The sequence below is a fragment of the Thalassophryne amazonica genome, chromosome 7 (genome assembly GCF_902500255.1).
Source record: "Thalassophryne amazonica chromosome 7, fThaAma1.1, whole genome shotgun sequence".
NCBI classification, from domain to species: Eukaryota; Metazoa; Chordata; class Actinopteri; order Batrachoidiformes; family Batrachoididae; genus Thalassophryne; species Thalassophryne amazonica.
In genome coordinates, this window is record NC_047109.1 from 69,022,616 (window position 1) to 69,048,188 (window position 25,573).

General features: G+C 40.0%; 1 protein-coding gene across 1 annotated transcript in view; it reads left to right on the plus strand.

The window, feature by feature from the left end:
• The window catches only part of mef2d (myocyte enhancer factor 2d), a 297,569-nt gene that overhangs the window by 106,289 nt on the left and 165,707 nt on the right, over nt 1-25,573 (plus strand). The window contains 1 exon segment of the mRNA XM_034174391.1: nt 23,784-24,153. Within this exon segment, the coding sequence (XP_034030282.1) occupies nt 24,100-24,153 (54 nt within the window). The 5' untranslated portion in view covers nt 23,784-24,099.

Below are 25,573 nucleotides of genomic sequence, written 5' to 3' on the forward strand. Positions count from 1 at the left end.
AAATGTTTGCTATATGTGATAAAACTCATGTGTTGATTCTTATATTAAATTTTCTCCATCTTGAGAAAGAATACAGTGTCCCTAATCCAGAGTGAAATAGTTGGTGGGTGAGGAGATTTCCATAGTAAAAGAGAATGACTTCTGGCTAGTAATGAGATCAATCAGATAATCTCCAACTGCAGATTTTAAATGCATGGTGTCATTTTGAGCACCAACGATTGCTATCAATGGACAAGGATGTAGAGGAATGTCAAATATACCAGTTAATATGGTTAAGTAGCTATGGTGAGAAGATGCTGTCAGCACCCGAATGTAGTGAGGAAGCATGACATCATGATCTCTGAGCGAGCTGGATTCTGTTGACATTTGTGCTCAGACCTCAGCAAATCCCATTCATATCAGTCATATATGTCTTGAAATCAGGAAAATTGTTCTGCTGAATGCACTTCTTTGTGTGGACAGTGTAAATGTGACGTCATCCATCCATTATGGCCCAAAGTCCCGCGGAGACTGACTGATTATGCAATTTTGCCAGCGGACAAAATGCTTAAATACATATAGACATTATGTTAAACATATCTCAGCATGCCTTATTCCAGCCACTGCACCCTGCTATTGAGGTGGGTGCCATCACTAAGGTATTACATAGGTTTGCAGAATTCGATAGTATCTCACTGGGTGTCCTAACGAAACTTGTAACCTCTTCAAAAAGCACAACCTGCTTATTTGATCCTATACCAACAAAACGGTTTAAGGACCTGTGGCCCACTCTTGTGCCAACTGTGTTGGAAATTATTAATCTGTCATTAACCTCTGTTCATAAATATTTCAAATTTGCAGTGATTAAACCATACTTAAGAAATCTAACTTTGACCCTATTATTTTGAAAACTGTAGGCCAATATCGAATGTATAATTTTGCTCTAAAATTCTGGAAAAAGATGGTTTCACAGCAGCTCGTGGACCACCTTACTGAGAATAATCTTTTTGAGCCACTGTAGTATGCTTTTAGAAAATATCATTCCACAGAGATGGCTCTCACTAAAGTGGTGAATGATCTTCTGCTTGCAGTGGATTCAGACACCACTACGGTTCTGGTTAGGGCTGCTCGATTATGGAAAAAATAAGTATCACGATTATTCAAACGATTATTATTTTTTTTTACTTACACAATGCATTTACTCAGCCTTTCTCTCACTCTAAAAAAAAAAAAAAATTGTTATAGACAATGTGCGCAAAACCTCCAAATTGAAAATGTACTGTACCTTACCTGTATAAAACATAAAATAAATATTAAAAAATATCATATTATATATTATTTTTCTGTTTTCCTCTCCCTTCCCTGTTGTCACTGACCAGTTGGTCAGTGTCTTTGGGCATCTCCCTGACTTGTGCTACTAGGACATAGTGCGGCTGCATTGTTTTTGTTTCAATTTATGTTCATTAGTTTGTGTTTTTGTCATCATTCCCTTGACTACGTCTCCTTATCTCCTTTTGGAGAAATTTATCCGTTCATTTATTGTTAAAATATAAAATGAAACAGCTTTTTTAAAAATAATAAAATAGTTGCTGTTGAAAGAGCCTTTTATTTAGAAGCAGGTGATATTATGCTGAATTCTCGGGACCAGATGAAGGTCTCTTCTGCCGCTTTGAACTCTGGTGGTGTTGCTGAAGACACTTTTGTCCTATTTTGAAGAGCAGAGATGTTTTCTTTCAACTGGACATGGTGTTCATCTCATCAGTGGAAGTTTGGTTGTCTGCACAGCAAATGTTCCTGATTAGGACAAATAAAAATATTTCTTTAAATATAAAGAAACACTAAACAGTTTATATATAAAAAAGGAAAAAAAAAAAAAACGGGGAAAAACGATGGGAAAAAACGCCCGAAAAAATAAGTTATTTAAAGTTAAGCTTTTGTGGTGTCTGAAAAAAGCTGTAGCTTTATTTGGTAAAAATAAAAAAGACTGAACCATTTACAAATTAAAGCGTTCACTCAGATCAACTGTGCTAAAAGGCTAAGCTAATGTTAGCCGATCATTAAACCTTCACAGCAGTTCAGTAAACGTCACGTTTTATTTTTACATTATTCTCACCTCGATAAAGCTGCAGAACTAAACTCCGTTGGGCAAACTGGGACTTCGCATATATCCAAAAAGTGGGAGATTTCGGACTGAGTGGGTTTGCTCCATCACCCCGGCTGCCTGCCTCGCTCTGCCCAGGAATGATGTCTGAAGGCCAGCTTCTCCGTGCGGATTGGCTCGCAGTCGCGGTTCGATCGATATCCCACCAAGTCGTCAGTCCTCCCTCGATCGGCGTCACTCCGAAAAGTAGCTGAAAAAAAGCTTCTTCCAGCAGGGTAATGGGAGAATTGTTCTACTGCTGTTTTCTGAAGCTTTTTTGTGGTTCAGGCGACGCAAATTCAAGAAGGCGATTGCTGAACTTTTTTCAGGTTGTGGAAACAGCCAGAGTGTGACGTAGCAATCCCACCCCCTAGCCGCTTCCGAAGTGACGCGTCTGACATCATGCATCTTGGGACACGTTGACGGATTGGCCTGATGAAAGGCCCTTAATTCATTTCACTCGATTATACGAGTTTGGAGATCGTTTGATGCAAATATCGATATCGCGATCAAAATTCGGTTAATTGCACAGCCCTAGTTATGGTACTGTTAAATCTTAGTGCTCTGTTTGATATCATGGATCAGCATGTTCTACTCGATAGGCTGGAGAATCATTTTAGGATTACTGGAAATTAGGGATGCACCGATCCACAATTTTTCACTTCCGATCTGATCCCTGAATTTGGATATCTGTCGATACCGATACTTTTCCGATCCGATACCAGAGCTCTGTTTGCTTTAATATTATTATTATTGTTGATGATTTTATATGAGGATTTTCTTAAAAAAGAGACCTGAAAGTTCAGCTACAATTTGCCAGAAGGTGCGTCTAAGATGAAATCCTAGATTTGATGCTTTGGTGAAAGAATTAAGTACTTTTTTATATACCACAGTCAGTGAGAATTCCATGTCTAACTGGCGTGCATTATTTTCGTGTATACGCATACATAGTTCGGCGAGTTAAGTCACCATAGCAATGCACAAATCAGTTGGAGCAGATCAGCTGAGTTTTGACAGGTGAATGACAGAAACGCGATAAAACATGTATTTCCAAGTGAATTTTAATATTTTGGGCCAAACTAAAACACTTGAGGAATGGGAAGAGGAGGAGAGCAAATGAGAAGAACAGCAAAAGCAACAGCATAAAGATTTAACATCTAACGAACTGGACAAGATTGAAGATGGGAAAGAAGAAGAGAACACGAAAAAAGTTAATTTAAATAAATATTTGTGGGTTAGCTCACTCTGTGGGACCATGGTATAAGTGGATTAAACAACTCGAAGCCATGCATTATACGGTTTGAATGCACTTCGCAGAGTAACGCCACTCTGCTTCGCGTAGTGGTGGTTTAGACTCCGCGTTGTGCATTCAGCCGTATAATACACGGCTTATCGTTGTTTAATCCTAACTTATAGACCGTTATAGCCTTATTTTTATAGACTTAAAGAGAAAAGACACCACACTCTGTCTGTCTCTCCTCAATTTTCAATTTCAATGGAGCTTTATGGATATGGGAGATATATGTTTACATTGTCAAAGCAAGTGTTACAGAGTAAAAATTAAAATTAAGTCCTCTGTCCGTCTCTATCTCTACGTGTCTGTCTCCCTCTCTCTCGCTTGCTTTCGTTCTGTCTTTTTTTTTCTCTTGCTGTTTTCGTGTTGTGCAAACTTTGAACGTCTTGGGAACATGAAGCCTTTCAACTGTAAAATAAGCATATCATCAGCGACGCTCACTCGCAGCATTTTAATGGAGACTTTTTCCCTTTCAGCAGACAGAATCTCTGTTCGGCTCCTCCTCAGCTGCATGCTGAGCTGGCTTTTCATAGCCTTTGACAGCCTCGGGACAGTGAAGCTGCTAACTTTTTAGCATACATTTTCAGCAACAATTCAGTTAATTTTTTGGCAAATCCATTCTCGACAAATAGATGGTTTGAACCCGAGAACCGGGCAGAAATTTGCTGCTAACCACAGCTAGAACACTGCGGAAGAGAGTTCTCTCAAACAGCCCGGCTCCAGAACCACCCCCACCCGCTTGGCAGCAAACAAGCAGGGAGAAAACAACAGCAGTTGAGAGGATTCACAGTGGCTCTTCTCCGGTATTGGAAAATGTCGCGGGTTGGATCAGTATTTTTCGATACGTGAATTATGTCGGTATCGGAACTCGATACCGATCCGGGATCGGATTGGTCCCATCCCTACCGGGAATGCTCTTGCATGGTTGACATCATACCTGACCAGTCATTCTCACTGTGTTTTGTACAACAACACTACCTCTAACAATGACATGAAATTTGCGGTTCCACAGGAATCTGTCTTAGGCCCCCTGTTTTTCTCCCTTTATATAGCTCCCCTTGGGCACATATTGCACGTTTTGGGATTACCTTTCATTGCTATGATGTTGAAGATACTCAGTTAAACATGCCAATAACTGCTGGTAATCTCATCCACATAAAATCATTAGAAGATTGCCTTGCATCAGTGAAAAGCTGGATGTCTAGCAATTTCCTACTTTTAAACTCTGACAAGACTAAAATGATGGTTCTTAGTCCAGTGAGACATCGGCATCAATTTGACCAGGTAACGCTTAGCCTAGGCTCGTGTGACATACATCACATTGACAAACTGAGGAACCTTGGAGTAATTTTGATCCTACATTGTCCTTTGACCACCACATTAGAGGTATTATGAGGACTGCTTTCTTCCATCTGCGAAATATAGCGATTCGTCCCATCCTGTCTATGGCTGATACTGAGACCCTGATTTCTTTGAAATTTTTTGCCTCAAGGCGTTTAATTCTTGTCTGCAAAGTCCTGTTTAAAAAGTCTCATTCGTGTTAGTTGGCTGCAGTATTATTGTTCCACATGAACTGTTAATATTGATGCACAGCACATTTAGACTTAAGGTGGCGTGATGTTAGAGAGTCAAGTAACCATCCGTAAAACGTAGAAAATGTCCAGAGTTTGGGATAATTTCAATCTGAGAAAAGAGGACAACACCGTGCAATGTGTCTACTGTAAAACAGACCTGGGGTACCATGACAGAATGCCATCAGTGATTCAACATCTGAGCAGAAAGCATCAACATCTTAACATGAGTTCACTAAGCGGAACCTCCGCAAGGTAACATAAAAGTTGATGTTAGCTTCGGCTAGCTGATTTACAATTGCTAACAGTCCAAAAGCCCCATTGACACATTAATGTTTGTCTTGTCTGTGTCTCATAGCGAGCAGCAGTAGCACACCGGCGCTTTTACAAACATGACAAGCTTTTCTCTTCTTTCAAACTCTACGTCCTCTGGCCATGTAATAGCCAGTTTACACAGTTACAACCAGCAGGGAAAACCAGAGCTGCGCACCCTCAATGAGTCAAACAAACAAACAGAAAACTCCAGCTTTGCTTTATTTTCTCTTTTTTTTTCCAAATATGCCTAAAGTCTCTTTCTGAGGATGGCATGACATAAAAAGCACTGATCAAACTTCCTTATCTCACAGTCGGTTGCGCTTTCCACATAACTACACACACGTTGATCAATGCACTATTGATGTTATTTAAAAACGCAAAAGTACTTTTTATTATGATTAATTGATTAAATATTTGATAAGAATACTCTATTCCAAAAATATTAGATAGCTGCAGTCCTAAAGTCAGTACAGATTTTGATGTGAGGAGTGACCCAACTCAGGTTGTAGATTTAAAGATTGGAGAAATTATTACAAACCAATTATTTGCCAAAATACAGAAATGGGATTGTTGGCTGCTATGCCATTGGTTTGCCATAAGTGGAATAAATTCTTCCCATCTTTAAATTTCATTTTGTGATCACTAAGATTCATCTTGAAGCTTGTAGATCTCAGCAACAGCTCATTTGTCGACATAGACACTGATGAATGGGTGGCAGTTGCTAACAGCATATTAGGGCACAGGGTGACCTGGGAGGAGTTTGTGGGTGGGCGTGGGGCTGAACTCTGTATGTGTGCGAGAAGGGTTATGGTGGTGGTTTTTTTTGGGGGGGGGGTGGGGTGGCAGAAATGGTGTACATGGGTGGGATAGGGTTGGGGGTGGGGTGGCTTGAGTGAGGTAATTTTGGGTGTCCAGGGTTGGGGGTTTCTGTAGCAGTTGTCACTTCTCACACTCAATGACAGGGTGACACATGTGCTGGTCTGAGCTGGATCCACTCTGCTTGGGATTATATCCTGCTGCAGTCTTTGACTTGGACTATTCCATATGTTTTTGAGCGCTGATTCCATCCAGAATCCAGTGGGTTTTAATTATTTTCCTCAGCTGGCGTTAGAGCATCTTGGCCATCCTTAATCTTTGAGGGTAAGAGTGACCCGTCAGGACATGGCAGTTCTGACACCATGTGCTTTCATTGATGTAATTGGCTTGAATTGACACGAATGGCATTTCGCTTAAAACCATAATTGCTTAAGCACAAAATGTCATTCTTGATGGCTGCATTATGTGTGACTGTTTTCATTTACTTTAACTGAGCTTCTCCTCTGGCAAATACTAACATTTTTCATCTTTTACATGCATAATTTAAGCTGAAGTGCAAGAAATGGTCCTCAAAAATGTTCAAGGCTGAGCTGGCTTAGCGGTGGTGGGTCTGTAATCAGCCATGGATGTGGATGGGGGTGCACCGCTGGCGCCTCTGAGGACTGTGCGACGTAGATAGTGAGGAGTGTGTCGTGACTTGCTGCATGACCTGCTCCTCATAGTCGGCTGTTGAGCTGACACCATGCGCTGGATGAAATCTGCTGGGACAAGAAAGCACAAGCTGGGGGTGTGGTAGTGGCTCTTTAAAGCTTTATTAAGATTGTGTTTCTGTGTTTCTCATAACATTACACCTGTTTGTTTTCTTTCTTTCTTAGACTGAAGGCATTCGAGTCTCCGTTAGGCCTGGGCGGTTTGGCCTAAAAATAAAATCTCAGATTTTTTTCAGAAAAAAAGAATTTTTTTTTTAAAGAAAACATTTAGTATAAATGACAGATAACTCAAAACAAGTTTTGCTTTTATTGTATCAAAAACTTAAAACTAACCCCTACTTACCTCCTGGAATTGAAGCTCCAACTGTTCTTTTTTAATTTAAAAATATACTTGAGTAAATGATTCAACCAGAGTAAGCTGCTTTTTTGGGAGAGTTTGCGCTCTTGTTCCACTCGTAAAGTGTGGCATTTCTCTCACGCAGCTGGATGCCTCTGTTTTAGATGCTGGAATAAGTTTGTTGTGCAGCTGCGTTTTGTTGCAATGGGTTTTAGACAGACTTTGCAGCGTGCAGTCACTTGTTCCACGTCTGTCGCAGCAATCTCAAACCACTAACGAAACTTGCTCTTCTTTAGCGGTTAGCCATGTTTGTTATTGTGTGAAGGAAACGGGACGGGGAGGGGGAGAGTCCCTGGGGACAAAAAGGTGCACCGCAGCAAGAGGAAAAAAAACTCAAATTTTTTTATTTTTTATATCGTCAGCACAAAAACTCAAATTAATCGATAAAATCGATATATCGTCCAGGCCTAGTCACCATTGATAAATGGTCAGTTATTAGTATTGAGCAATTTCTTTTCAGTTTTGCTTGGGGGAAATGTCATACTTGTGCAAACTGCTAACTTTCTTTTGCAAAAGATGACATGTTCGGTTTACTTATTTGTTTCTGTAAAACCCCTAACCCACAAACTATTTAATTTGAAAATGTATGAAACAAATTGAAGTATATCTTCACTGGGTAAACACATATCATTGAATATTTGTCATCTTGTATTGAAATGACTCAAATGAATGAACTGTAATTGTTTTGTTGATCAGAATAACTGAAAAATCCATCATCAGCATGTGGGGTTGTTTTGTGTTTGAATTGTTTCAACTGTGTTAGTTTGTGAAAGCCATATCAGTCAAATGAAAGATAAGATCATTTTCTAAGGTCATTATCCTGGAAGTGTTCTTGAAGCAAGTTGTTGTCTTACATAAATAAGGATCTGAGAACAGTGAACGACCTGTCACACCTTGACGATTGTGTATGCTAACATATGCTGAATATGCTGGAGTATGTCTAATAATTATTGGATAGGTTTTGTATAAGTTAAAAGCAGGTTGAACCATACCTTGTAGTATGGTGAGGTCACCGAAAAATGTTGTGCATGCACAATATTTTCGACGCATGCAGCGTATGGCTCATATATCCCATATACAGGGGCCATAAGTTGTAGGTAAGTTATGCGATTGTTGGCACACATATGTAGAGATAATGTCTAGTGTAGGACTTAAGAGTAACTTCCTTTGAACCCATGTGTAACTTATCTCCAATGCATATTGACGTATGTAGACACATTTGACATGTTCTGGACAACCACAGAACTTACTGAACGTGCCAGCTACAGTGTAATAACATATTGTGCGTTTCCACAATGGGTACCACAATAACCGACCTGTACCACTTTTTTGGCACACTTTGGCTGGGGTCCCAAACTTATGAACAGGTTACAGAAGGGATACGCTAAGCCGCTGCTGTGCATTGATTGGCTGAACAACTGAAAGCTACAATCCTCATGCAAACAATTCAGACTATTTCAGATATTAAAACCATTCACACACTGAGTAAATAAAAAAAGTCCCTTCGGCTGCTCCCTTGTTTGCACTCGGGGTCGCCACAGCAAATCCAAGGTGGATCTGCATGTTGAACTGGCACAGGTTTTACGCCGGATGCCCTTCCTGACGCAACTCCACATTACATGGAGAAATGTGGCAGGGGTGGGATTTGAACCCGGAAGCTTCTGGACTGAAACCAAGCGCATTAACCACTTGGCCACCACCCCTGCTACACACACTGAGTAAATATAAAGTCTTAATATTACCTGCTATGTTGTTTCAGTCATATTAATCATCACAGCTTGATGAAAATGTACCCACATAAAGCGTCCTTATTTTGGAAAATGCTGTCTGAAAATACTTCACAGTAGTTCCTTGTCATGGCTGAAGAAACATAGTGTTTTAAAAGCAGTCACTCTGTGTTTGTCTGTTCCTGGTGCATTTCTCAGCCTGAACCAGAGAACACTGGTGCTTTGTCCCACAACAAGACAATTTAACTTATTTTAAAAGTTGAAAGAGTCACAGCGCCTCATTTATTCACCTCAGCATTTAGCAAAGGCATGAGTCGAATCTTCAGCATTCTGCACACGATGAAAATAAATCCCATGATCCACCAAGACAAAAATAAAATAAAAAACTGTTAAATTACTCTGTTTGGCGTGTGTGTGAAGGGGTGAGGCCGCGCAACAGCATATGCACGCTCACCGATGTTTATGTTAACATCTGCATGCTCCGCCTACCAAAAAAAAAAAAAAAACAGGTACTGCTGGTGGTGGAAACGCAAGCCAAGCCAGACAATGTTCCGTGCCGTACCAACCTGGAGCGCTCAGTGGAAAAGGGCCTGTTGGCATACACTGGCTCAATCATCACGGTGTGACAGCTGCATAACTTATTCCACATAGCCAGTGTATTTGCCAAATTTTTTGCAAGTCAGCATACACTGGCTAAATTGTCAAAGTGTGACAGGTCCATGAAGGATCAGTATTCAAACTGTGCTGTTAGCTGGTGATGAGATGTCAGTGTTTAATTTTGAGGTGATGCAGAAAATTTTCTTTGTTGTTCTTCAGCATGGTTACAATAGTGTTACAGGCTTTCTTTGCAAGTTTTGTCGTTCTTGTCATTTTGAGCAGTTGAGAAGAGCAGTGGATGTATCCAAGCAGCTGTTCATAATTTGTTTTGAAAGATAGTGTGACAATAAAGCCACTCGGTCTTGATCCCCTGGAGGCACATTGAAGCACTTCCCTCAGCTCAGAGACCTTATGATTTCAAAGCCTCCCGCATACAAACAGTCACAGGACTTTTTTTCCTCACCACTGTTGCCAGCGTACTCGCGTGTAAGCACTAGGAAGGATCCAGGTAGAGTGCCTTAATTGAGAGAGTGGTGACATGACGAGTCAGAAAAAAAAAACCCCGGTCACGTAACTCATGGTGCCATCTTGGGTTCAGAATAGCGTTCACTGTTAATCTGTCTGCATGGAAATCCAGCTATTTTATTTATTTATTTGCTGAAAATGATGGGTTGTTGTGCGTGTGGATGTACAAATAGACACAACAAGTGCTTCAAGATGTGCCGATACCCTTCAGATCCGAACAAAAGAAAAATTTTGGAAAATCAAGTCAGCTATGTGGATGGAAGCCGACTTCATCGTCAAAGCTTTGCGAAGTAGGTAAATTTATTGTTCAGTCCCTTGTACAGTAAAACTCACCTAAACCGTCATCGTTTAAACCGGGTATTCGCAGTCACCGGACAAAAAAACGTTCCAGAGTTTTTGTATTGTTTTCCATGTAATAAACACCATATCTAATGGATTTTATACAACGGATTTTTCGCTCACATCAGATAAAATGTCCGATCTGATCACAGCGTATTTCCATTAAAACCCCTCGCTTGTGAGAACAGAGAAATTTCCGTGATTAAAAGCCCGACCGTTTATTTTTTTCACACCGTACTCAGACTCGGACCCGCAGCCTGGACGTGCACCTGTTAAATCATACACAGCAAAAGGCTGTGATTTGACACTTTTAAGCTTTCACTACTTCGTCTGCTATCATATTTTAATAGTTTTTGCAGTGCGCATGCTGATTACAAATGGATCAGAAAAGTGTGCTACTTTACAACACAGTCTGAAAAAGATGAAATTGTACATCTTACCTTTGAATTGGAGGTGATGATTGTAGAAAGAAAAGCTTGTTGAGGGTCAAATTAGTCCAGAATAAAGCATATAATCCAGAGACAGAAAACTTTAAAACTGTCATGCATGTCATTGCATGACACAGAGTTACAGAGCTGTAGAAGCATAAATCAGGCTTTAAATTAATTATATAAATCATCATAAATTGTAAATTTATGTAAATTTGATAGCTTAACTATTTTTATATATATTTTTATAGTACCTGTACCTGGATGTGTTGCTGTTTGTGGTTAAATGATTTAAAAAAATGTTGAAAACATAAAAGGTTCATTCAGTAGTTCACCGCAGTTGGGCCCAAAATTGCACCATGTACTGAGTTCATGCCACTCTCAATTAAGGCACTCTAGCTCCGGGTAGACATTCCTTTGAGTTGTATCTGCATTTCAAAGTTAGTGACAGGATTTCTGTTAAAAAATAGTCTGGTGCCATTGTGCCTAAAACATTCCTCCTCCCACTCACCTGCATTCTTTGAAATAAAGCTGATGCCAACAATGATAAACTGCTATATTTATCAACTAGACAGCTATCTTAACCTTGGCTGTCGAGCTTCATTGTGAAAGTTCATTAACTAGACTGTGTTCAGTGTGTGACAGTTATTGTTTTCTTACACATGCCGAATCCACTGGACACACCCCTCTAGGCTCGAGTGTCACGTTGACGTCATAAGTGTTTTGTCTGAACAGCATTTTTCTTTCACAGTCATTTACTGGTGTTCTACAGCAGGGAGTTGCTTTGGAGTAAACTAGCAAACGTGTGTGAACTTTTTAAGTTGCCTTTTGAGATGTATTATGCATCGTCTCTGTCTACATATTTAATGATTTTGCTGAAGTATTATAGCATATTCCAGTTGAAAGCAAATGACAAATATGAACTCTTAGAGCTGCAGCGGCTGATTGATTACGATTTAATTTAAGACAGTGATTAAATTAATTGACAACTATGTTGATAAAACATTGAAAACAGAGAAAGTGGAAAGAGTAGGTAGAATGGTGGAGACGGAATCTTGAGTGCAAGCCTTCAAAATAAAGGTGAACACATCAATCTGGGTGGGATCCCAAATAGGGCTGAAATGATTATTCGAGTAACTCGAATAATTCGATTACAAAAAATGTTTGAGGCAAATTCTGTGCCTCGAAGCTTCGTTTAACATTGTAGTACATGTGCCAGGCCTGTGTGTGGCACTGCAATGTCCCCAGAAAAAAAAGGAAGAAGAGCATGACAGCTAGTCAAATTAGCAATGATAGCTATAGTTTTCAAACAGAGTAAAATAAAGCCTTTTAAGAGAAAGAGGGTCCACACTGATCATCTGAAATAGACTTACTGTGCATTTAAAGCAAAGCAGTGTGTTCGTCTATTTTTGAAAAACACACGGTTGACGTGGGGAGTGACTATTGACCCGGCGGCCGGCTGCAACACTCAATACTTCACAAACACGGTAACTTAAATAAAATAATAATTTTAAAAAAATGACTGCGAGGAATTTTTTATTTTTAAATCGTCCACCACAACAAACTTGAATTAATCGATAAAATCGATATATTGCCCAGGCCTAGCAGAAATTTGACATTGCTGGGAATACATTGATTTCATTTGAGCAAACCTTTGAACCTGTGGTGTCGGCAGATGTAACAAATAACATTTCCTGAAAGAACTGTAACTCTCTGTTTTGTTAGAACATCTAATCTTTTACCACCATACAGAGATGGGTGTGCCTAGCAGGGTTCATTGTATTTACCTTGTTTACCTTCGGCAGTGATGTAACCTGACAGGTCAGACTGCATAGTCTATAGTGGTGATGCAGTTGCAGAAGCACGTCTGTCAGTTACAAACCACACAGAATGTTTTTTGTCAGTTGTCAAGAAGTCCTCTGTGGTGCACAGACTTCCTTAGCGTGTGGACAAAGATACATCTTTGTAGTGTTTGTGTGTGTGTTGCAGATGTGTGCACACTGTATTAACAGATTGTTATCTGGGCTTCTTTTTTCTTTTTAATTTTCATTTGTGTGCTGGAGGCTATGACGAGCACAATCATTAGATCAGTGATAGTTAGGGCACCGTGTGTTAAGTGCGTGGGCATGTGTTTTTCTTTGTGCGTGTGGTTGCTTGTTGTTCTCTGTGTTTAAGTGGACTCTGGTAGAATGCTGTATTGACAACAGCGTGGTAGTGCCGGCCTGATTTAGGAGCTTTTGGGCACAGTTCTCTTTTATCACCTCATCCCCAAACCCTCCCACCCCCAACTTAATCAACACCAGCACAGTCACTTTAGATGTGCTGCCCTTGCAATGCATCAACCCTGCCCTCTCTCCACCACCTTAGAGACTCGGCCGTGATTGGTTTAGACAAGTAGGAGGACATGGAGCTCATATTCCCTTGTCAGAGTTGGCAGTGCAGACACACATGCGTAATCACAGTCACCAGCCAGGCGTCAGATGCAACCTCACTTTCTAATTTGTTCATCACAATATTTCCTCCTTCCACCTACTGTTGCTTCTACAGCCGAGTCTTCCATAACGTTTTATTGATGTCACAGTGGTGCATGCTGTGTGTCTGAAGTAGTGACAGGAAAAGTGTGGTGGGTGCATTGTCCAATGGTTGCCCGGGAACACGAAGCAACAAGCTGTAAATATCACACAGCTGGTGCTGGCACAACACCCTCAAGGTTGGGCCGCAAACTGAGCCCTCTCACTTCACATAAGGGAATTCGGCGGCTCTGTTAGATGTCAAATTTCTTACTTCTTTCTCATTGATAGTCCTTCATTTTTTATGTAAACAGGAGAAAGTTGATGAATCCTGTAACATGCAGTTGTGCTTTGTTTCCAGTTTTCTGGGCAAACGGTGTTGAGGGATTCATGGATAAATTTTACCCCTGATTCAGAGCCTTGCTTCAAAGATGTGAGACATCAGTCATGACTGGTGAACATGATAATCAACAACAGTGGTATGATACTGCAGTTTGACAAACGTAGCCTGACAGACCATTACAGTTTGTGTAAAGAAGTATAAATTTAAATAAAACTCAAGTTAAACTGAAAAAATTATACAGATCCATACTTGTAGCCCTTATGTTCGAGTGTAACGTTCAGTGGGTGAAGCTCATGGTTTCAACACAAATTGTTTTTGCCTCAAGTTATTAAGTTAAGTGGCCTCATCTTACTGCTATCCAGGAAGTGTTACAAATGCCATATATATAGCCCTGATATTACTTTTTAAATCTTCTGCCCTTGACCTGTTTCAGGCTAAACTCTCCCAGTTAATGTCAAATTGACCATTTACGCAAGTGTGTTTGTCCTTAAAACTTCAGTGTGCCGCAGTATAATGAAATGCCAAGCATGATCTATCTTGAAAGAGGGGAAATTCAGTCATCCCTAAATGCTTCTGAGATGCAGTTATTTATAAACCATCTCAAATCTGCAAAATTTGGCACTTTGTTTTCACTTTATAAAGAAAGATTGTGATATCCAGTGTTCAAAAAACAAACAAAAACAACAAAAAACTGTGTTTGGCTATGGTTTTATTATGGCACTGTTTTGCAGTCTGTGCTCATTTTTCCTGTACACTTGGTCTCTGCTGTCTTTTGTTGTGGCTCAGGTGGTGAATTTTCTGTTTGCTGCAACCTCATTCACCTACTACCGATTGGATTTTGATTCCCAGATATATGGAGCATCTGGCATCATCATTTGTCTTTCATGTTTTGTCCATTACATCAGTCTGGTTCCAGTGAACTTGATGATGAATATTGATAAAATATTGATTAGCCCAGACTTCAAACTGAGGGACAGATCAGTCATTTTGATAGTCAGAAGCCATGGCACATGCATCAAGATGTCAGTTTCAAAACCTAATGTCTGAAGACTCCTGCGCATCTTGTTGTAACACTGGAACTTTGCATGTGTTTAATGAACATTGAAACTGATCTGGAAATGTAACAGGCCAGAAAATTAGCCCTATTTTGGGCTAATTTTACAGTGTGAGCAAATCTGACTATAAATGTAGAAGTAATGATTTGGATTAAAAGTAATATTTCTATTTAATGATGTTTAATTATTTATGAACTCTGAAAATAGAGAAACTGTGTTTACAAATGCCTGTGATTTCTGAATGGTTAATGTAGTGTTTTGGTTAGACTCATTCTATTAAAGCAAACAGTCTAAACTGCAGTCACATCTTTGTTTCATTTGACCTCCATTGTGGTGGTGTACACAACCAGAAGTTCAGAAAATGTCCTTGTGCACCCAACTGTGTAACACATACAAGTTGTTAGTATGGCAGTCATGGATATGTTTGTGTGATCTTGCTCACAGATCTTGAGTTCCTACTGACTTCATTGTCTTGTGTGTTGAAGAAATCATTATTTCTGAAGATTTAAAGATTATTTTGGGGAAGGTGATTGTCTTGTGTTTAAGGTGGTGGGCTTGTGAACCAGAGGTTCAAATCCCTGTCAGACCAGAAAATCGGTAATGGCCCATGGTCCAGGTTCTTAATACCCAAGTTGCTCCTGGTGTGGGCACTGTTGAGTACCTTGCATGGCAGCACAGTGATATGGGTGAATACTTTAAAAGGCATCATTGTAAAGCACTTTAAGCATCTGCTTTCGATGGAAAAGCACCATAGAAAAAACATTCAGTTTATTTGGATAGATTCCTGCAGCCTCCCACAAAGACAATGTCTACTGCCCTTTTGGTCACATGAATAATATAGTAGCAAATAACTTGTCGCTTAATGGAAATAAGTATAAACTAAATTTTGTGCTCCACTATGCAGACTTGTTTTATGAAAACTCTAAAAGGTATCATGACTAGGGATGGGTATCGAGAACCGGTTCCTTTGGGTATCGTTAAGAAATGATTCGATCCACCGACATCAATAAGCTTTGTGCTTAACGATTCTGTTATCAGTCCTTCAGAGCGGCCGTCGTTTTGGCGGTTGTTTGTCAGGAAAATGATCATTTCTCTACAGACCCTGCAGCGGGTCCTTAATCAAGTTTTCTGCAGCACGGCTTTGCTTTGAACCTTGAATCAATCGAAGCGTGGTTTGCAGATTGAAGCAATGCTTCGGTCGATTGCTTCGTTTATTTCTTTCTTTCGCTTAATTTTCCCCCGCTAAAACCCTAAAGAGCATACGTCTGTGAGTATTATTTACCTTTTCTGTGTTAAACCGGCCTGTTATGGTCTTCTGAAACAGTTGATAGATGTATTTTATAACTTAAAAACGGGAGCGATGCTAAACATAAATAAGACAGGGATGAAATGGAGGTGTAAGAGTCACTAGGTGTTCACAGGAAACACTTATTTATTTATTTATTTATTTATTTATTTATTTATTTATTTATTTATTTATGTATGTTCATTGTTAGTTGCTTTTATATTTTCTGTTGTGTTTCTATTCAGGTTCTTTGTCTCTTTCTCTAAAACTGTATATAATAATCATTAGATTACTAATATATAAACAAAAACAAATTTAAGAAATATTACAATTTGAAAACAAATGCACCCGAACGTGATGACAGCTGCAGCTGCTTAATGCTAACTTTTAACATTGAAAATGCCATAGACATGCTAACGCGTTAGCATCGCTCCTGTTTTTAAGTTATAAAATACATCAACTGTTTCAGAAGACCATAACAGGTCGGTTTAACATAGAAAAGGTAAATAATACTCACAGACGTATGCTCTTTAGGGTTTTAGCAGGGGAAAATTAAGCGAAAGAAGGAAAGAATAAACGAAGCAATAGATCGAAGCATTGCTTCAATCTGCGAACCACTGCTTCGATTGGTTCAAGGTTCAAAGCAAAGCCGCGTGGCGGAAAAGTTGATTACGGACCCGCTGCAGGGTCTGTAATCAATGTAGAGAAATTATTATTTCCTGTCAAACACCCCCCAAAATAACGGCCACTCTGAAGGGCCGATAACAGAATCGTTAAGCACAAAGCTTATTGATGTCGGGGGATCGAATCATTTCTTAACGATACCTGAAAGGAACCGGTTCTCGATACCCATCCCTAGTCATGATCATAATAATATGTAATCATTTTTGGTAGTTTCACATGGCATTATATCACTGTTTATAATTCAAACTAAAATGCATCTGATGCACTCAATAATCAGGTCATGGCTGAGCGAATGCAAATACCATCCAACTCGGCTTTGCCTCATTGAATGGTATGTTCCAGCTTTCACCATGAAATATTCGTACCATTGAACTCATAAACATTCATTTTTTTGTATACTGCAGGATCTAATTTGCACTCCATCACATCAAGTATTTTACTATGAGGCAAGTAAGTCCCTTCGGCTGCTCCCTTGATTGCACTCGGGGTTGCCACAGCAAATCCAAGGTGGATCTGCATGTTGAATTGGCACAGGTTTTACGCCGGATGCCCTTCCTGATGCAACTCCACATTACATGGAGAAATGTGGCAGGGGTGGGATTTGAACCCGGAGCCTTCTGAACTGAAACCACCTGCATTTTACTATGAGGTAAACATTGAAATACCCCAACATGTCTGATATTACACCAACAATAGTAAGCTAGTGTATTACAGCTCAGCTTTTTTGCAGATTTTCATGGGAGTCTGAGATGTTCTTGAAATCACTTTAAGTGTCTATTCTTGTCTATTCTATTATCTATACTTCTGTTCGCACGAAACTGACATTTTGTACATCACCAGTGGCTGTAATTTTATGTAAACAAAAGTTATTTTTTGACTGAGTTGTTACCTTCAACTATCTAATGTATGAAGTGTTGTCCATCTCAGTTTTTTTAGGGTTTGTTTCAAATCTATTCTATATACAGTATAGATATAGACTTATCTATGGTTCTTTTTCAACCTCCTGTAATATATCAGTTCTTATTTGTTAGTTATCCATAGTCACTTAGCTCTTCATATCTGTAGTAAGGAGATCTTTAATGCAAAGATATGTGGTTTCCAAACTACAGGAAGGGCTTTGGGGGGATAGACATGATTTCCACATTTCACTTATTACTTGTAAGTTGCATGAATTTATGTTTTATGTGAGCATTCGTGTTTTTGTGTTTTGAAAGGGGAGGGTAGAGGCAATGACAGGAAAGGTTTGTGGTCCAGTAGTGTAGATGATGTCCATTTTCAAAAGTATTAGTTAATGACTCCCCCTGACAGCGTGTCACCCACAGCCCCCAGACTAGTCCATACACTTTGTGAGCTGGTGTGGATGTCGCAGTGGGGCTTTTCGATGTGTCTGCTCAAAAGATGTTGGCACTGAGTGGGAGCAGTGATGGATTTCTTAGTAGTGCTCTGGCGTGTCTCCAGGAGCTAAGAGCTATCTTCAGGACAGCCCCCCCCCCCCACACACACACACACACACAAAGTAGCAGTCCCCTGTCGCCAACTGTTATCTCTTTGCTCCAGGCTGCTCTGCTGCCACTTAACACGCCAGGGCAATAAAGAATGGACTCAGACACATATTTCAGAGCACAGACACCACAAGGTAAAATTTAACCATGATGTGTTAATGTAGTTATGCAAATGACACATTATTATTTAGGCATCTAGTCTGAAATGATCAGGTATTTTCAAGAAAATGTTTGCAGTTTTTCGCCTGTCCTCGGTAGCACCGATTCCCAGTTTATCATGATTAATAATAACGGAATGTTGCATGGTCTTTATTTGACTGTAATTTAACTTAAACATTTAGACTATAATCAACATTTGATAAAATAACATGACCCAGATATAATACTGTGGACCCATATACAAAATGTAATTGGCATTTACATCACGTTCCCTCTTGTGTAAAAGGCTGAACATGACATGTGGTCTCTCATCTGATCCAAACACACCAGTCTCCTGCTGTATTATGTGGCACATTAGTAGTTTATTTATTTATTTTTGTTATGTGTCATGACTCAGTTCCTGCGTGACACATTCAGCCGGTGGGAGAAACATCAGTGATTTGTATCAGTAATATCGGGGCCAGTGAGAGCCTAGAGGAAAGCAGACAGGTTGTCAGAAGGAAGGTCAGCAGTTCAGATCCTCAACCAGCTGGGAAAATCTGGGTGACGTGCCCCTGAGCAAATCACTTAACCTCATGTTGCCCAAGGTTCTTTGATAACGGGTCAGCAGTAGATGACTGTGGTTGAACTGAGACAATCCATACTGCAGCTTGTTGACAGAATAGAACATCCTAATTTTCTTGAATAAAACTTAGTCATAATATTGTCCATGTAATTCAAGACTTCCCACCCAAATTGTTGCAACTGAAGCTTGAAAGTTTGAAGCGCTCAAAGTGCACAGCAGCAGATGCCAGGGATAATGATGTGATTTAGTGTTTTCTAACCGTTATGGACTAATCTTTAAGGCTTTACTGAGGCAGTGTCTTTATGGTGACCTCTCTAAAGCTTAATGGACATATCTGCATGGTGGTAGAACTGTCTCCACGATAAAACGTTTCATTTTGTAGACCACATTTTTTATAGGTTTCTTCTTAATGGTTATTGTGATTTTTTTATTTTTTTTATTTTTTTTTTATTTTATTTTATCATTATTTTTGAAAGAAGGGAAACGTGTCCTTTTTTATCCCCAATATGTCACTTAAAACATTTCATGCTATTGCATTTATGTCTTTTTGTGAGTGGTTGAGTTCTTTGGTAGCGTTTTTTTTTTTTTTTTTTCCCTCCATTTTAACCTTTCATACCATTGTTTACTTGACCAAACATAGACTACAGTGCATCTCCTCAAGCTGCTTGAATTCATTGAAAACTAATCCTTTTCAAAATATGGTACTACACAAAAACAGACTGAAATTATTTAGAACGAGAAGGGGTGCTCTGTGAGTGTAACTCCAGTGCCTCAGATGTTTGACAATCCATGCAATTTAATTCTTCATGATTTCTTGATAACACAATACATTTTTCTGTGTGGCCTTGACATTTCATCAGGAGTCCAACTGTCATGAATTTGAGCTTTCAAGGTCACTCAAATTCAAAGATGAGAATGTGACAAATAGAAAGCAACATGACCTGTTAGTGCTTAATCCTCTGAGGTCCATGGATGCACCAGCACTTAAAACTCTTTTCACCACTTTTTTTTGTCAGTTCTATTAATAGATCAGGAACGGAATGTCACAGAGACTTCATTTGTCCACTTCCTGAAACTACAGAGGGTAACCTTTTGTTTCATTTCCTGTTGTAGAATCTTTGATTCACAGCCCATCCTAAAACCTGGAGAAGATCTCATGGGTTTGTAGCTCTCTCTGCTCTACAGTAAAACTCGCATATAATAGATTCTGGTGGACCAGTGAATTTTGTCCATTATAATCAAAATCCACTATATGTTTAAAACGGTCAAAATCTGTTATATGTATGTCATGGGTTAGTTTCAGTCAGGAGGCCCCATACGATCTACAGGGAATCCCCAGCACCAGTTAGGCTTACATGTTTCCTTGATTAAACTCCTGACCTTGAATAGGGGCCTGCTTCATTTGATGGGCAGGTAAAAACTTCATCTGAAAAAATAAACGCCTGCCTTAAATAAGTGATGGGCATCATATGCATTAAAAAGCTAACATTTGGTTGAGTCACTCTTTTTCCTAAGTCCACTGTAGAGTGGAAACTTAAAATCCTACAGCCTGATTTATGCTTCTACAACTCCGTAACTCTGTGGCCATGCAATGACGTTGACATGTGCGTGCCCCTTTTAAAGTTCTTCGTCACATTGGTGGGCATCCTATTGCAATTTACTGCAGGAACAGTGGTCTGAGCACTGTTTGAAAAAAATTAATGCGCAGGCGGTACCCACTTTCCTGGAATCAGCGACTGTCTATGCTGAACTTCATTTCATACCTCTGTTGTGGTTGGGCATATCCAGGCTGCTCTGTCCAGTACATGGGAGGGATTTTTAATGGAAATACATTACGATCTGGTAGGAGGGGTGGTGGCCAAGTGGTTAGTGCACTTGGTTTCAGTTCCGAAGGTTCCCGGTTCAAATCCCACCCATGCCACATTTCTGCATGTAATGTGGAGTTGCATCAGGAAGGGCATCCGGCATCAAACTTGTGCCAATTCAACATGTGGATCTACCTCGGATTTCAAATCAATTTTAATTTATTCAATTTATATCGCGTCAAATCTCGACAACGTCGCCTCAAGACACCTCACATAAAAACAGCTCATAAACAATCTAAAATAATAAAACAATGTAAAATAAGATTAAAACATCAAAAACACAATTCCGAGTTGACTATAAAACACAGTAAAGAGTAAAAGAATTAAAAAGGATGTTAGCCATAAGACTGGGTAAAAAGATGTGTCTTTAGTGTTTTCTTAAAAGTCTCCACAGAATCTGAAATTCTTACTGAGGCTGGGAGAGCATTCCACAAAACAGCAGCACAGTATGAAAAGGCTCTCTGTCCCGCAGACCTTTTCCTCACCTTTGGGACACAGAGCAGTCCTGCATCCCGTGAACGCACAGCCGGGGCCAGTACATAAGGTTTAACAAAATCAGCCAGATAGGCCGGTGCCAGTCCATGAACAACTCTATAGGCCAATAGCAAAACCTTAAAATCCGACCTCGCAGAGAGGGGTAGCCAGTGAAGGGATGCCAAAATGGGGTAATGTGATCAAACCTTCTGCTTCGTGTCAAGAGTCTGGCAGCAACATTTTGAACCAGTTGAAGACCCCTAGTACTGGACTACAGCAACCCAGAAAATAAAGCATTACAATAATCCAATCTAGCAGAGATAAATGCATGTATCAAAGTCTCAGCATCAGCCATAGACAGGATGGGATGAATCCTCACCATATTTCACAAATGGAAGAAAACAGTCCTCATGGTGTCTCTAATGTGGAGGTCAAAAGACAACGTAGGATCAAAAATTACCCCAAGATTCCTCACTTCCTCCTTTGATGTATAACACACAAACCCAAGCTAGGCCCTAGCTGGTCAAATTGATGCCGATGCCTCGCTGGACCAAGAACTGTTGCGACCCTGAGTGCAGAGAAGGGAGCAGCCGAAGGGTCTTGCTTACATTGTGATGTAGCAGGACCTTTAGCCCGATGTGAGCGAAAATCTGTTATACAGAATCCAGTATATATGGTGTTTATTATAAAAACCATGCAGAGTTTTACTGTAGCAACATAAAACTGCAGAGTTAATCCACAAGCATGTAGAATTTATTTATTTATTTTTTAATCCATTGTCAGTGGCTCTAATATTCTTGTACTGGTACCCAAATGTTGTAGAAACACTATGTCAAATATATTTGCTCTTATTTCAAAAGTTGTCAGTTCCTTTACTGTAATTTTTGCTTTTGTTCACATATTCCCACAATACATCAGTGTGATAAAATGTGAACAACAAACTTACAATTCAAGTAAACTGTCTTAATGGTCAAGGCGTTCCCCAGGGTCCTTATCTGGGTCTGCTGTAGATTAGTAATTATCTGTGTTTATCTTTTTATTGTCCAGAGCCTCTCTGTCACTTCTGCCTGCCCAGTGAGGCAGCAGACACTTTCCAGGCCCTCCACTTTCCATGTGAGTGCAGTGAGTACGACATCAGACATGGGAAGTGAGCTCCGGCAGTGTGAAGGGTAAAAGGTCGAGACTTGACCACCCCGGGCAGATAAAGCAGCCTTTTCATGTGTGATCAGCCAGCAGCATAACGACAAATCCGTCAGTGTGCCATTGAACTTTACCATGACTGGAGCAAGGCACTCATTCAGTTGCTCACAAAGGCTAAGAGAGAGCATGAGCATCCACCTCATTATTTAATAACTGTGTATTGAAAACACCACATTTCATCCTATAATTTGAAGCTAAATGAATTGACACGGAATGTGCAGCTTTTTAGGAAGTGATGCTTATCAGAAATGCAATAATGAGCTTAATCCAGGTGGATTTCATTGTCCTTGACATATTTCTCTTGTAAAAATCTGTAACAATCAAAACTGAGAACAAAAAGAGTGGACTGCTTGCCAACACAACTGTGCCATCTTGTTACTCCGTTAATCTAAAAAAAATTAAAACTTTTTGTTTTTAACTGGCATATGTGGGAGCCAATTGGAACACCTTTAGCTTGTTCATGGGCTGCCTGTAGAACCAGTACCTCTGTTGTTTTAAAGTGCTGGAAAAAAAAAAATAAATGTAAGGATTTAACCAAAGACTTGAATATGAATGTCTGAAAGCCATAGTTTTCTTCAAATAAATTCTTACATTTATATAAACCAACTAGAGCATTTCCCGTGGGGATCCACGGGTTCTAGGTTGGGTAGTGTTCATAAAATAGCTAGCTGACATTTTTCATGGTTGGTAATAAATTAGGCAAAGTTTCTATAATGATTTTTAACTGAAAGTGCAGTATTATATTGGTCATGTTCCGTGTTGATCCTGTCAGATTAATGGCAGACATGCATTTAACCTGTCTGAAAGAGTTACAGTACCTGCCGTCAAGAACTTGCCATACGAGAGGATAGTTTACAAATGGAAAATCTGTACAATCCGCAGACTTCACAGCCACTTCTTAGTGCTCTGCCTTTGAATGGCGAAACACATTTGGCCTATCAGGCGGCTCTGGCCAGGCAGCCAGTTGCCGCGGGCGACCAGCAGATCAGTGATGTGGCGGTGATGCCTCTAATGAAGCTGACACAGCACAGCCTCCCTCCTCGCAGGCCCCTTAGGGCCTCCTAGTCTGCGTAGCACTACAAACACTCCCACCCCATCTTGTTGTATTGTCCCAGTGTGCCGTTGATTTGATGGCACTTCAAATCCATCGCTGCATCATTTATTTTCTTGTTGAATATGAAGGGTCATGACAGATGCAGTGTTTCTGTTCTGGCAAAGTGGGTCACAGTACATGAACAAAGCCTCCTTCTTGCTTTTACAGTTTCTTTCTCAGACTGATGAATACCTCTGTTTTGTTTTCTAGGAGCTGCCCAGCTGAGGTGAAGCAGAGGGCAGAGGACCACGGTTCGTCCCCTGCGTGTTCAGGCTGCTCCTTCACATGAGACCATGATCTGAAGAGGGTGCTGCACACTCAACCCCGCTGTTCCTTTCTTCCTTCTCCCTCTTTTTATTTTCAGTTTTTTTTATTTTTCTACGTGGTGACAGTTTCAACGCCCAGCCATTTGGAGCAGGATCAGCAAGTACGAAGAGGACAGAGATACTTGAGGAAAAACACAACAGCCATCTCTGACCTCTGACTTTCCCACGCTCCCTGCCCCTCCCTCTGCAAAACCAAAACCATGGGGAGGAAAAAGATTCAGATTCAGAGGATCACCGATGAACGCAACAGACAGGTAGCGCTGATTATGTGGCTAAAAATGAAAGATAATCCCCTGATTTTCATCACTTGAGTTAGTGGTTAGACCACTGATTATTACATTTGAGCTAAAGATCGCAAAATGTTTGACAAGATCATTTCCATAAGTGAAATAAATGGGGTAGGTATAAATTTAGAAATGTATATTGTACAAAAAATCCATTTATACAGCAAGTTATTTCCAAAAATGTTAATTGATACGGATTATATAGTAGTGTGGGTTTATCAAAATGCACAAATGTGCATTTGACTTGTCACCTTAACTTATACAGTTGTTTTGTGGTGGTGGTGGGAGGGGTGGTGTTCATTTTGCACTGTTTCTAATATAATTCTTTCAGTACAGTTACAGTAGCTGATTTTTTTTTTTTTTTTTAAAGGTCAGGTCAGACCTGAGGAAAATGTTCTGAGAAGCAGTTTTTCTGTGCAGTTTTGTGTTTGAATAGATAAACATATTCATTCAATGAATAAAACAGCAGCTGTTCTCTTAGGAGATTCATAAGAGGGGAATAACATTGTGTTTTATGAGTCTCATATGAATTCTCTTAGCTGTCTGGGGGTTTCTTGAGACGCCTCCCACCATACATACTACAATCAAGAGCAGCAAAGTAGGATTACCCCTCCCTCCTAGTAAAATAAAATAAAAAATAAAGAAAGGAAATAAATTAAAAACTCCCTTAATTCCTCTGGTTACATCAGTGGCATTGTCAGGGAGGATGAAATGGTAAATGATCCATCTAAAATGAGTCAACTGGTAAATGGGCTTCACTCCATTGAGCAGATTGAGTAATGGATGTGACGTGCCCACCTTCAAAAACTGAGAGAGAGAAAAACAAGACATCAAGAGGGAGAGATATGGGTTGCTAGACTGAATAAGTGTGCAAAAGCAATGTGGCCGTGGGCTTTGGAAAATCATCCTCCGTTTTCTCCTAATCAATCTGAGCAGGTTTCATTTCCATAAAGCAGAGGCAACAGCGCCTGCAGGGGGTCAGTGCTTGTTTATTCATCAGTAGACAAATCGACAAGAGAGAAGGGTACACTATCTAATTCGGCAGGGTCTCATTAATGGAGCCAGCATTTGTATCGTGTGTCGCAAAAGGTTTACACTGTGCTGATATTGCCAGAATCAACAATCAATCAGCGGCTCTGCTCAGGCTGCTGCTAATGACCAGTGAATGGTTTCTTAAACACTGCAGCCATCCAGTTGTAGTGATGATGTTTTGTCAATCATACTGAAGCAAAACTGCACTCGCATTACATTTTACTGTTCTTTCTTAATCTGATGCCACTATCCATAGTAATTTACACAGGGAAATCGTATTTAGTTCCTACATCAGCCGCTTTTATGGCAAGTCTGCTGTCTTTTTAAGTGGAACAGAATATTAAGCTGCTGAAGAAAT